This window comes from Solea senegalensis, linkage group LG2, assembly GCF_019176455.1.
Source record: "Solea senegalensis isolate Sse05_10M linkage group LG2, IFAPA_SoseM_1, whole genome shotgun sequence".
NCBI classification, from domain to species: Eukaryota; Metazoa; Chordata; class Actinopteri; order Pleuronectiformes; family Soleidae; genus Solea; species Solea senegalensis.
The window spans coordinates 18,635,959-18,647,941 of NC_058022.1; the positions used below are offsets into that span (position 1 = coordinate 18,635,959).

An 11,983-nucleotide genomic window follows, 5' to 3' on the forward strand; every position below is an offset into this window, starting at 1 on the left:
AATGCAGTGGCTTCAAGAACAGGGATCTAGAGATGTGATTCCAGTAGAGGTCAAGTTACAAGAAAAGCAGCGCCTCAATAATGTGGGATAATTCAATCCCTCTAAAAGGATCTGTACTTTAAAAAAAAAAAAAGCAAAGCTGAACACTTAGGTGGGGAAGTATGTGGAGAAAACTGCCACTTCTTGACAGCATAAGCATGTGCTTGTACTGTTGGGCTGAACCATGTGTGCGGTGTTGGCGGACAGGCTGGAACTATTGGTGATTGAGTAAAAATGTAAAGGCAGGATTGTGTCTTTAATTGCACAAAAAGACGTTTTACACAACTAAAAACATTGTATTGCAACAAAATGAATAGAAACATGTTGATTTGTGTGCTTGATTAACTTGCTACATTTTAATGGCAATAAAAGCATCTAGGAAGTTCTTAGTGTGAACCACACGCGTGTTCCCAAATCCATGTTTGCTTAGCATGGCCACGTACTTGTCCTCCGTTCTCTCACTTCCCTCGGTCTGGACAAGCATGTTCAGAGACTGCAGAGCCGAGTAGGGCGTCAGGCCATCCAACATGGTCTCAGCTATGAGCACCGCACTTCCTAAGACCCAACACAAGAGATTGTTCAAGACCTCAGTGAGTGGGGAAAATAAATGTCTACATTTTAATATTGTGCAAAACCTCAAACATCATAGACATATTTTTTTTTGTTTTTTTTTTACAAAAGATAAGAGTACTTTTTTTTTTAAAACATCTTTTATTGGTTAACAATTCTCTCAGATTCTTCATAAAATCAGTGCTGACTTTCGACTGTCATTTCGACACACAAGATAAAGTCCATAACTAGACCTTGCATAAACCGCTGTGGAGAGTGATGACAGTCACACTTTTATGCAGAGCATGACATCCAGGAAGTTGTCTGTACGTCTGACATGTTCTGTGGTGAAACCGTGGCTCTTCAAAAGCAGACCGTATTCTGTGGCGCTCCTCTGTTTCCCCGTGCTCATGCTGAGAGCCTGCAGCAGGCCGCGACTCGGCCCCCTTCTGTCTTCATCCAGGAAGATCTCACTCAGCAGGAGTCCACAGCCTGACAGCATGGTGCAAGTGTGTGATACAGCATGTACACAATAGTACAACCTTAAATAACAATAGACCTAATTTTGTATTACCTCATCTTTTTACTTTTAATTTCTTGAGGCACATTAATCTCAGGAACAATGAGACAACATAGAATGTCCCTACAGCAGCGGCTCTCAATAAAGCCTGACGGAAAACAAATTAAAAACCAAACAACAGATGATTTTACTTATACTACTACATTACTACATTTAACAGAATGCAGTAACTAACTAACTAGTAAGAATCCTATTTAATTTTGCTGGCACTTGACTGACATCCTCATACTGTTGAAAGCATGAAAGCTGCAGTCATTTAAGCAGTTTAATACGAGCCACAGGTTTGTTTTTTTTATACCACAACATAGCTTTATATTGTGTGCCGCGATCACTGAAAAGTCATGTCACTAACCCCAACACAGCCTCGGGTGAAAGTTCTCAACACAACACTTCATCTAATCAGGAGCCAGAAATCCACAAAGAGTTGGTCCTCTCTGTTCTGAGCTCTTACAGTTCCCCCTAACTATACACGTTCATTAGGTGACAGAATCTTCTTCAGTAGTTAACTGTAGGCAACTGGACTTGCTTGGGTTAGATTGAAGAGGTTTCACCTCCCTTCTAATAGTGCTTTTCCACTACACAGTTCCTGCACAACTCGGCACGGCGCGGCTCGACTCTAGGGATAGTACCTTTTTTAGTACCTGCTCTAGGGAGGTTCCAAGCGAGTGGAGCTGATACTAAAATGTGACACTGACAGACTGCCGGCCACTGACTGGCAGAGTGTCGGCACTGGAAGAGCCATGAGTGCGATGTCCCACACAGGAATCACACCAAAACCGAACAATGCTGAACAGCAGATCAGTTAAAAAGACTTATAAATCCTGAAAACATGAGTTAATCGCCAACATTTAGCAAGGAAATTACTAAAATCTCAATATTTAAGAGGAGACAAGTGTACTTAGCCACCACACTGTAGAAAGCCGGCAATCGTGAGCCGCATCACAACCCGTTCTGCCGTATTTCAGTTCAGTGACTGTCAGACAGAGTCGGTACACAGAAAGAACTGCTTTACGAGTCACTAGTTTGTGTGTGTCGCATATAAAACAACGCCATGACAGTTTCATGCAGCCGTGCTGTGATGACTCCGCCCACGTTGAGGAGGTACTATAATAATGTACTAATAAGTACTAATAATTATAATAACCTAAAATAGAGTCACTTGTTAGTATTAGTTTCTTGCCAAGATTGCTGTCTTTAAAATACAAGAGGTTTCAACGAGACCTTCTGAGCAGTGTTATTTTTTTCATGCTAATGTAATCAATGAGGCAAAAACAACATTTACAAATAGCTTTATCAGGCTTTAAGAATTTTACCTGGTGTGCATGTGCTCGCGATTTTACTCAGCAGTAAATGCACCTTGTCATCAGGCCAGTCATGCAGAATCCTCGCCAGGATATACAAGTCTGCTTTGGGCAACTCGTCATTGAAAAAATCTCCTGTTTATAAAGCCAGGAGAAAGAGTGAGAGTGTCATTCCAGCAACTTCGAACAACATCTAAGACAAAAAACATACACAAAAACTGCACTGATAAACCATTAAACATTGTTGTAACTTAAGCAGAAAAACAAACTGACCTGCTACAAATGAAACTCTGCTGTCTTTGTGCGGTGGATGAAAATGTTCACTCATCTCAACAACAGCAGGTAAGTCGAACACTGTCACAGACAAACCAGGATGGGCTTTGGTGAACTCATAGGCCATTGCACCAGTGCATCCTTGATGGGAAAACATAGATGAGAAGCATTTGTTGACTGTTAAATCACACAATTTTAACCTTTTACATGTTCTCCTTACCTCCAAGGTCACAAGCTGTTTTGTAACTAGAGAGGTCAAAGGCTGTAGCCACATCTGTTCCAGTAACCCTTGCAATGCTGTGCATGGCATTCATAAATCTCAGCTTTCTTTCTCGACTGTTGTAGTAATTATCCTTTAAATAGAGAAAGATAAATGAGAAATAAAACTTTCATCTGTTAGAAAAAACTGAGGCAGAACGTCTGAAGAGAATCACCTGAAACACGTCCTTCGATTTCTTGCCAAAGGCCTTCTCATGCTGGTGAGTACCTTCCTGCACAGCACTCTCCAGGTGGGAGAAAAGAGGCCATATTGTGTTGTTACAATGCTGGATGTATCCATGCAGTGAGTATGGTGCATCAGACCGCAAGAAACGCACAGCTAAGCCTGTGTTCTCGTACACAGACTTGTGGCACTCTGGGAGAAAAAAAAAGTAGATTTTAAGTTGAGTTTTAAATGCTCCAATAATTTTTCAAAAGGAATAAGTACAAACATTTCATACATTTAGGGTGGAAGCTGACTAACCATTCTCTTTGCTCTTCAATAGCCCCAGAGACACACAAGCCTCCAACAGGCATTCAGTCCCTTTCACAGAAGCTTTGATCTCCTGAGCCACCGCTGCTGCATCCAGTCCTGGACTATTATGAAGTAGGTCAAACACACACAACTTGGAGGCAGTGAAGAGTGCCTGAAGCATTTTAAGAAAAGCAGAAAAAAATAAAGAAAAGCACATCTTTATTGGTGAAGATGTTATGTGTGATGTCATACAATTTAAAATGTGTGTGTCTGTTGTTAATCAAAACAAAATAAGAATAAGACCAGTCCAACATTTTAACAAATATGCTTTTACCTTTTTTTGCCTTGAGTTGGCTGAAAAGATCACTAAGAACGATTAGCCCTAAATAACACTTTTTTTAACCTGTATCCTGGCAACTTGTGGTAACCTTATGACTGACAGGCAACTGACAGAGAGAACAGGAAGTCGCTGCACCTGACGATGAAATAGTGCAACACCTTAATCTCCCGTGCAACCACATCTTTTCATGTGGAGCATTTTTCTTAAGAATAACACATTTGATGTTTTTACTAAGAGTTAGCAGTAGTCACATGTAAATTCGTTTGAACAGGATCAGACAACGCCTTTCTCCTTATTTTCAGTATTTATGTTAAGATTAACTAATAGTTTCCAGGCTGGAACTTCAATGATATGAGCATCACTGATTTTACTATTGACAAAAAGAGTACTCCTTCATTCTGACTTAACATGAAGAAAGGACAGTTAATATTTAATTATTACAACACTTGACTGTAAGTTAACACAGTTTATACCCAATTACCTTTGAGGCTTTAAATCCATCCATTAGATCAATTATTCTCTGCAAGTCCTCTCCTTTGGGCTCACTCTCCTCCTCAATTGTCTGCCCTCTGCTGGATGCCAGAGGTAATGTTTTCTCAACGTCTCGGACATCAGATTCCCCATTATCTGTATGTTTAGACAAGCTGTTCACCAACTTCGAAGAATGCTCACCCACTTCACTTTTACTGCCTTTCCTTTTCACCTATAAAATAGATTAGGTCTGGTCAAAACATTGGAAAACAACAGGAAATGGATTGTGTTTCTAGAGTGAGAAAGACTAACCTTATGAACAGGACTGAATGATGGTGTACTTTCCTGGCCTGCAGAGTTAGTATTGCAGTTGTAAATAAGGTCCAGCTGCTTGCAGAAGTGGTTGAGGGGGAAACCTACAACATTTAGGAAGTCTCCGTGGACGTATTCCACCAGCATGCCACCAAGAGCCTGGATACCGTATCCGCCAGCCTTGTCCCTAGCACACACGGACACACACACAGACTTTTCATTTAGCATTAATAGCAAGATATGGTACATGCACTGTCTTTTTCAAATGCAGAACAAGCGAAACATTACACTCTTGTTGTCATGAGTCAAAAATAGATTTTCTTGTCTAGCCCACAGAGCTTGAACAAAGCTCTGGCATCAAAGTCCAAAAAGCAACAGGTTCACGAAGCTCATATCCACTGAAATTACCTCAATTGACTGAGGTTTCTACACCAAGAGAAATCAATTGCTTTTATATATGTGAAAGTTCAAAAGTGAATACTCACATGGGTTCACCACTGTTGATGTACTCCCACAGCATATCTTCTGAGAGATCAGCAAACTTCACCTTTGTCTCTTCGTGGAAGTCAAACAGCTGGTAATCCACTTCTTCATCTGCAATCATGACATTGGCAGATAAGAACGAATGCTAGACATCCTCCACTTAACTTAAATAATAGAGTCGCTAATAAAAATAACAGTTACATTCAGTTGTGACTCACTTTCTTTCTCGTGACAGAGGACAACTGCTACACCTGTGAAGACACTGTGCTCTTTACCACTCAAGCTGGAAGAAGACAAACAGAAAGGGATACATGGTATTTTTGTTTCATGTTTGTAATGTTAATTTGGACAGAAACTGGTATAAAATACTAACCTTGACAACATCCTGTAGGCATCATCTTTGTCTACTGGCTTCTCTAAAATCATGCCATCCACAGCCTTTGGAAATAAAAAATAACAGCCAAAGTGAATTTTTACTATAACATACGACGTTAACTAGATTTTTGATACTGTCTACTATCTTACCACGATAGTGTCTGCTCCAATTACTATGTCTGGAGTTTTCAAGTGTTTCTAAAGCAGAACAGTCATACCAATATATAATTAATATACAGTTACAATAAAAATATACTGTAAGTTGTCATGCAGTATAGTTTTACTTACAAAAGGCATCCTCCTGGCCACCTCCAGGGCTTTCTGTTTTGCTGTCTCAACTGCATACTCATGAGGTGCTTTGAAAAGTCCCTTGTCAAGGGTTTCTTTAAACCAGGATGGCACTACCTCAAACCGTAAACCCTGACACACAGGAGAGCACAAATAAAGAATTAAAGCATTTAAAAAGATAATTTTCATCACTACTGGCATCACTATTGTCAGTTGCTCTTTTATAACAGACAGACTAGAACAATAGGTTTAAACATTCATTTCTGTGATAAAAACTTTTCATTGCACTTAAACAACTGGCACTTGTCATGTTAACCGCACTAGAACTATAACTGTATTCATCCTTTTCTTTGTTACCATTGTATGTTTTATGTGTTTTAATTATTTGCCTTTATCTACTGATGTCACTTATCTTGTTTTCATGTTGTTTACGTTTTCGATGTGTTCCTATGCTCAAAGGCAAATACCACATATAGGGCAAAACAAGCCTGAACTGAATTGAACTACTATGAGGTCAACTGACAAATGTATTAGGTCATGAAAGACACACTGTACTTTTGACATTTTAACAACCATGCAACAAATGCATAGCAGCTCAAATGTAGACAGTTCTGATGTGTTTAACCAGGGTGAAACATACCACATTACGCAGAATCTCTAGCCTCCTTGGCGAGCCACTTGCCAGCACGACCAGTTTGCCAGAGAGCTTGGAAATGACAGGGTTCAGCACCATGGTGGTCCTCTCGTCTGACTGCGCCTGAAGTGATAAACAAAGTTAACCAGTAAAGACATGGCCTATTTTAAGTCAGAGACTCAGCAAAAAGTAATCAGTAGACTCTGAGGACAGACAAAGTTCAAGATAAAGGACATCGATCAATTAAACGAGACGGTAAGAAATTGCACATTTAAGTCATTTATTAAAGGAAGAATGCTTAACATAACAATTTGTTGAAGCTTCTAGTATATCTCTTCTATCTCCTATCTTCAGCATCCTGACTTACAAGATACTTGTGTGGTACAGCAAACAACTCAGCAGAAGAAAACACAAACCACAAAGAAAATCTGTGCCAACCGAAATCTGCCTACTCTGAAAGACTCCTACACCTCCTGCAACCAGCATTTGTTTTTTGTTCAGCAACTACATGAGCTGTTTGAACTTCACATATGAGAGTGACATAGGTCGTTCAGAGCACAGGCCACATGACTTATGAACAGTTTTTACCCCAAAGTTATCACTACACTGAACTGTGCACTAAAATAACACACCTTATAGACACAAATCTGCAAAACCATAAAGAACGCAACACCACATTTAATAACTGATTATTACATTACATGTCATTTAGCGGACGCTTTTATCCAAATAGACTTACAATAAGTGCATTTAAACATTTGGGTACAAACAAGAGCTTCAAGTAAGCCAAACTATAAAGTGCTAGTCATAAGTGCGATGTGTAAGCAAGTTTGTTTTATTATTATTCTAATTGGTGCAATACACACTTTTGAAAAATCTACGTTGCTATGTTAGCGCAGCTGAAATTCATTGTATGTCTCATGCACTCACGATAAAGGAATCTTAACTTTTAAAGAATGAGGATTTCCACTTTCTCTTACAAACACAATAATGCAAGTTAAGAGAAAACTGGGCTGCACTCAGTTAGATAAATCTAAAGTAAATGATTAATGACAGCCTTGTTACACGTGACAAAGGTGAGTATTGCGCCTGCATTACTTTTAGGTGGCGTTATATAACAAATGATATAACAGTTGATCGTCCACAGATCACTTCTCTGCTGCTCTGCACATGCTAACTTGGTGTTAGCTGTATCAGTTCATATCAGCTAACAGGGGCTGCTGAGCAAACTAACTCCTGTTGGCGAGGCGTCTGTTTATTCTGAAAAGAACATGACAAAAAAAAAAGAAAAACCACAGTGACATAAAAATATGAGATATGACACTCACCAGCACAAGTTAGAGAATCTACACTGGCAGGAGTCAGGACGTACTTGCTCAGGTGCTCACAGTCAGGCGTAAACGTGATGACGTATGTAACGTGACGTGTCAGATCGACCAATCACACACTTGTTAGCGAAGAGTCACTTGCAACACAACAGTATTGGCTCCTCCTCCTACTACTACTTGAAGTAATAAACCCTTGTCTGTGTAAATAACTTTTATTATTTTTTTTTATTATATATAGAGCAGTATTTAAAGGAAAAAAAAAAAATTTATTCACAACATCACATTTGCCTCAAAGGGCTTTACAGTCTGTACAGAAAATGACACCCTGTCTCCAGAAAAACTTAACAAAAAAACACACACTTAGGCAACAAATACTGAATTCATATTGTATTTACATGTGTGCTACAGTATGTGGCTGGTAAAACTGATATGGTGTGTTTAAAATATATAGACTTATTCACAAACAAATGTTGCTTATTCTTACAAAACCATGGTAATAGAGGAAGGCAGATTAACATTGGGGGAAATGGACATAGCTGTGGTTCAAGACCATTTGTTTTGGTGCTTATAGGAAAAAAATGTAAAATGATTTGGGAAAAGGTAAGATGAATTAGTCATTTTACACAAGACATATGTGGTGAGAGTTCGACACTCAGAAGAACCATAAAATGCCTTGTTTTTCTCTCACTTCCTCTTTTACACCTCTCTTTCTCCTACTTTTACTGTTCCCTCTCACGGTGTGGCATTAAAACACTGCCCGCTGTGTTATCTCTCTCGGCCGTCAAAATTGGTATGTGTAGTGTGTAAAATCTCGCTTTGCTCCATCTTCATCGAGTCCATGCTACTTAGGCTATGCAGATTTATCATCTGTCTCAGCTTTTGTCTGAATTCTTTCGAAGCAAAGTAGTAAATGAAGGGATCGAGGCAGCTGTTCAGGCAGCTGAAACAAAGAGCCAGTTTGTAGGGCATGTACAGAGACTTGTTATAGAATAGTCTCAACACAGTGTGACTCAGCAAGAGGATGTTGTTGGGTGTAAAGCAAAGGGTGAAGACCAGGAGAACAATAAAGGCCAGACGTATCGCTCTCTTTTTCTGTGCCGTCTTGGAATCTCTTGCCAGTTTGCGTATGACACTGACGTAGCAGAATGTTGTGACAAAAAGGGGGAAGAGAAAGAGAATGAACTCCAAACTGAAGAGGAAGGCAGCCCAGGCCAACGTGGATGGGAGCATGTCTTTCTTCAGCATGTCAAAACATGTGGTAATCCCAAGTTCACTTATGAAAAAGGTTAAGTCTGTGGTCATGAGTGGGCTTAAAACGGCCAGCACCAAACCCCACATGAGGAGGCAACTGATGACAGCAATGGACCTCCGCTCTCTGGTCTCTCGGAACAGCATGGGCTTGACTATGCCCAGGTAGCGGTCGATACCTATGGCCATCATGGTCAGAATGGAACAGTACATGTTGGTGTAAAAGATGAGGGTCAGTGCACTGTAGGGGAATACAGAGAAAAAATGGGTTATTTGGAGAAAGAGTATTGGAAGTTCAGTGCTTTCTGCAATGCCGGGATTTGAAAGGACATTTTACAGTTTTATTTTTGAAGATATGCATTTTTTTGTTGTATGCTATTCTGAGGGGTTTTATTCATTTTGGCACATAAACGAAAACACTATTTGACTAGCTGTCCCATTCAATGTAAATAAATGTCAGACTGACTAATATGCAATGTGTATTGATCTCGGAAATATGACTCTCGTGGGTTATTGTCTCCAGAAATGCATTATTTAATTTTGGTCCAAGAAAAAATATAACAGCAATTATCAATATTATTAAATCCCAATACAAATCAAATCAGCAGCCAAGTATCATGATACTTGTTCCAGACTACCTGCACATATTAGGTCCCAGATTCCAGTTATAACCTTGGAGCTGGTAGGCTATCTGAAAGGGCAGGGCAGCTCCAAGGGCCAAGTCAGTGAGGGTCAGATTAATCATGAAGATGATGGAGGGGGTCTTGGGCGAGGTACGGAACAGGAGGAGCCACATGGAGAGACCATTTCCCACAAGGTTGATGGCAGTAACGAATATGTAGATGACAGAAATGAGGTTGCTGGTGTTTGTACTCTGAAACAGGTACAGGGTTGCATTGTCCAGCGTTGTCCCGCTCGAATTACCCACCATGACTGGATGGGCCGCCACTCACCTGTGTACAACACAGCAGAAAAAAAGTATGATCAAATATTTGATTTTTAACGCAAATGTGCTATGCCACAACAAGAACCATCTTATCTCAAGTGATGCATGCCTAGTGGAAACATCTGCAAGGGAGCATAAATGAGTGGTGTGAAGGTGTGGTGAAATCCTGTAACATTCACTTAATGACTCGTTCACTGAATGTTGTTGTTCGTATGAAAGTCACTCAAGTGTTGGGTGGAGTATTCACACAGGAAAAGGACATCCTTGATTAGTTGTGTTGTGCCAACTGTCGACCTGGGCAGGTTGTGCACAACTGACACACAAAAAATGTTCTTGTCTCACAACAGCCAATGGTTATATGGTTTTATAATTAAAGATTTTTTACCAAAAATCCTAACAGAATTCAAATATAGCACCATGAGATGGCTAACACTTTCTATCACACACAGTGAGGTGGGGGATTACCACAAACCACAGCTTAGTAATTTTTACAGCTACTTGTGCAAGGGGAAGTTCACAATTACAGAATCAGTCATCAGGACAGTGATTGTAACAATGATCAATCTTCTAGTGCCATATCAGAAAAAAAACACAACAATAGAATTATCTGTCTGTATGTATGAAAATAAGAAAAGAAGGTGAGTGCTACACTGGGTCACTACACATTAATAGAAATCGAGTGCTCGACAACAATAAAATTGATAGACTATTCAAAATTCACAAAATTCCTTCTCTTAATTTGGTCAATTTGTGACAGTCAAAAAGAATGGCATCGGAGGCAATCTGACAAAGACAAAGATATTCATGTAGTAATGAAGAAGTCTTACATTTTTCTACAATGAAACGCCATAGCTGCCGTTCCTATGGACTGCCACTAACACTGTATTATTCTCCTCGCCGTTTTATTGTGAGGATTTATGTAAATGTTCACCTCATTTCATTTACACTCTACTGATGTTAAGACTTGGGTCAGTTTTTTAGTCAACTTAGTTTTTCTGTAAATAGGCTAAACAAAGATGATGTCAACAAATAAACATTGTTTTCCTTATGAAATTGAGTCACTGCAGACATTTCAAAAAAATAACCCTGAGCAAGGTGTTACTAATAACATAAGAATTACACAATTATAAATGTACAAAAAAAGGATTAATTAGCTGACACGTGGCACAGTTTAGGCCCATTTCAAAATGAGATTAACATTACAAATGTAGACAAGGTTAGCAGCTCTCCAGGTAAACCACAGTAAAAGTCAGTTAGGAACTCACCTATATATTCAAGGCTCAAAAGATCGGAGCGGGGAGGCACAGTTGTGTCAGTTACAGATGGGGTACAGATAGTGTGACTGTTGGAAAAAAATCGCATTTGTACTTGTCAAGAGTACCACACACACATACACACACAGAGCGAGAGAGAGAGAGAGAGGAAATGAGCCATGTGACAGTCTTGTACCAACTGTAGTAACAGTTAGATTCAGACTTAGAATTACTCCTGACACATGTACCTGTCTCAGACTTTCCACTCCAATCCCAATAATTACCACAACCGTTGTATGATACTTGAACTAGTGGTCAATGACTTATCTGAAGCATCTCTCAGTGTTTACGATAAAGGGCATGTCTGTTTCCTATAAGTCTGTGTTACTTTTACTCATCAACACAGTTACTAACACAACAGATGTGTCGAGTCCTCCTCTGATTTGAGTTTTTAATTTCCGATTCACTGCGTCACATTTGTTTTAACTGTTCCCTTTTCAACTGATGATTTTCTGTTCTGTTTTAAATTATTTTTGCATATATTTTGTGACTGGTCTGTTTTCTTTGGCTAATATTGGGAAGTGAAAAGTGGTCTATAAATCAAGATTATTATGTTTCTATTCTTAATGTAAAAAAAAGGATTATTCACAAGTACAACCTGTGACAAGTACCTTATATAAGTGTGCAAACATCCACACAGTTACGTCAACAATCTCTTCATAACAATCAGAGATGTGCACTCACAGACTTCCTTTTGATTGGAACGGTTCTGCTTTTTCCTGTGACAGGCACCATCTATGTGATTACTGTGATTAAAAAAAAAAAAAGAA

At 39.4% G+C, this 11,983-nt stretch overlaps 2 protein-coding genes across 3 annotated transcripts; both read right to left on the minus strand.

Moving 5' to 3' along the window:
• Positions 1–276: 276 nt before the first annotated feature.
• asmtl (acetylserotonin O-methyltransferase-like) lies at positions 277–7,908 on the minus strand. 2 transcript variants are annotated; one of them, XM_044019339.1, is made up of 15 exons: positions 7,707–7,908; positions 6,385–6,501; positions 5,745–5,876; positions 5,607–5,654; positions 5,455–5,519; positions 5,300–5,364; positions 5,084–5,192; positions 4,599–4,785; positions 4,297–4,518; positions 3,485–3,647; positions 3,177–3,376; positions 2,963–3,095; positions 2,743–2,883; positions 2,482–2,604; positions 277–594 (listed from the first exon to the last, which is right to left on the minus strand). In XM_044019339.1, exons 2-15 carry the CDS (start codon positions 6,475–6,477, stop codon positions 389–391), a joined length of 1,887 nt encoding a protein of 628 aa, XP_043875274.1. In that variant the 5' UTR covers positions 6,478–6,501; positions 7,707–7,908; the 3' UTR covers positions 277–388. The 2 variants fall into 2 exon arrangements, with proteins under 2 accessions (XP_043875274.1, XP_043875273.1); XM_044019338.1 differs by having other exon boundaries at positions 526–1,080; positions 7,707–7,907.
• Positions 7,909–7,976: 68 nt separating this feature from the next.
• p2ry8 (P2Y receptor family member 8) lies at positions 7,977–11,842 on the minus strand. Its single transcript, XM_044019384.1, has 3 exons — positions 11,166–11,842; positions 9,593–9,907; positions 7,977–9,195 (listed from the first exon to the last, which is right to left on the minus strand). The coding sequence occupies exons 2-3, from the start codon at positions 9,883–9,885 to the stop codon at positions 8,472–8,474; spliced, it is 1,017 nt and encodes a 338-aa protein (XP_043875319.1). The 5' UTR covers positions 9,886–9,907; positions 11,166–11,842; the 3' UTR covers positions 7,977–8,471.
• Between the last annotated feature and the right edge of the window lie 141 nt (positions 11,843–11,983).

Excerpts from the sequence above, each read along its gene's own strand:
- p2ry8 (XM_044019384.1), bottom strand. The coding sequence starts at position 9,885 with ATGGTGGGTAATTCGAGCGGGACAACGCTGGACAATGCAACCCTGTAC. Across the intron at positions 9,196-9,592 it reads CTGGGACCTAATATGTGCAG|TGCACTGACCCTCATCTTTT; the intron begins GTAGTCTGGAAC and ends ATTCCCCTACAG.
- asmtl (XM_044019339.1), bottom strand. The coding sequence starts at position 6,477 with ATGGTGCTGAACCCTGTCATTTCCAAGCTCTCTGGCAAACTGGTCGTG. Across the intron at positions 2,884-2,962 it reads AACAGCTTGTGACCTTGGAG|GATGCACTGGTGCAATGGCC; the intron begins GTAAGGAGAACA and ends TTTCCCATCAAG. Across the intron at positions 595-2,481 it reads CGCGAGCACATGCACACCAG|GAAGTGCGGTGCTCATAGCT; the intron begins GTAAAATTCTTA and ends GTTGGGTCTTAG.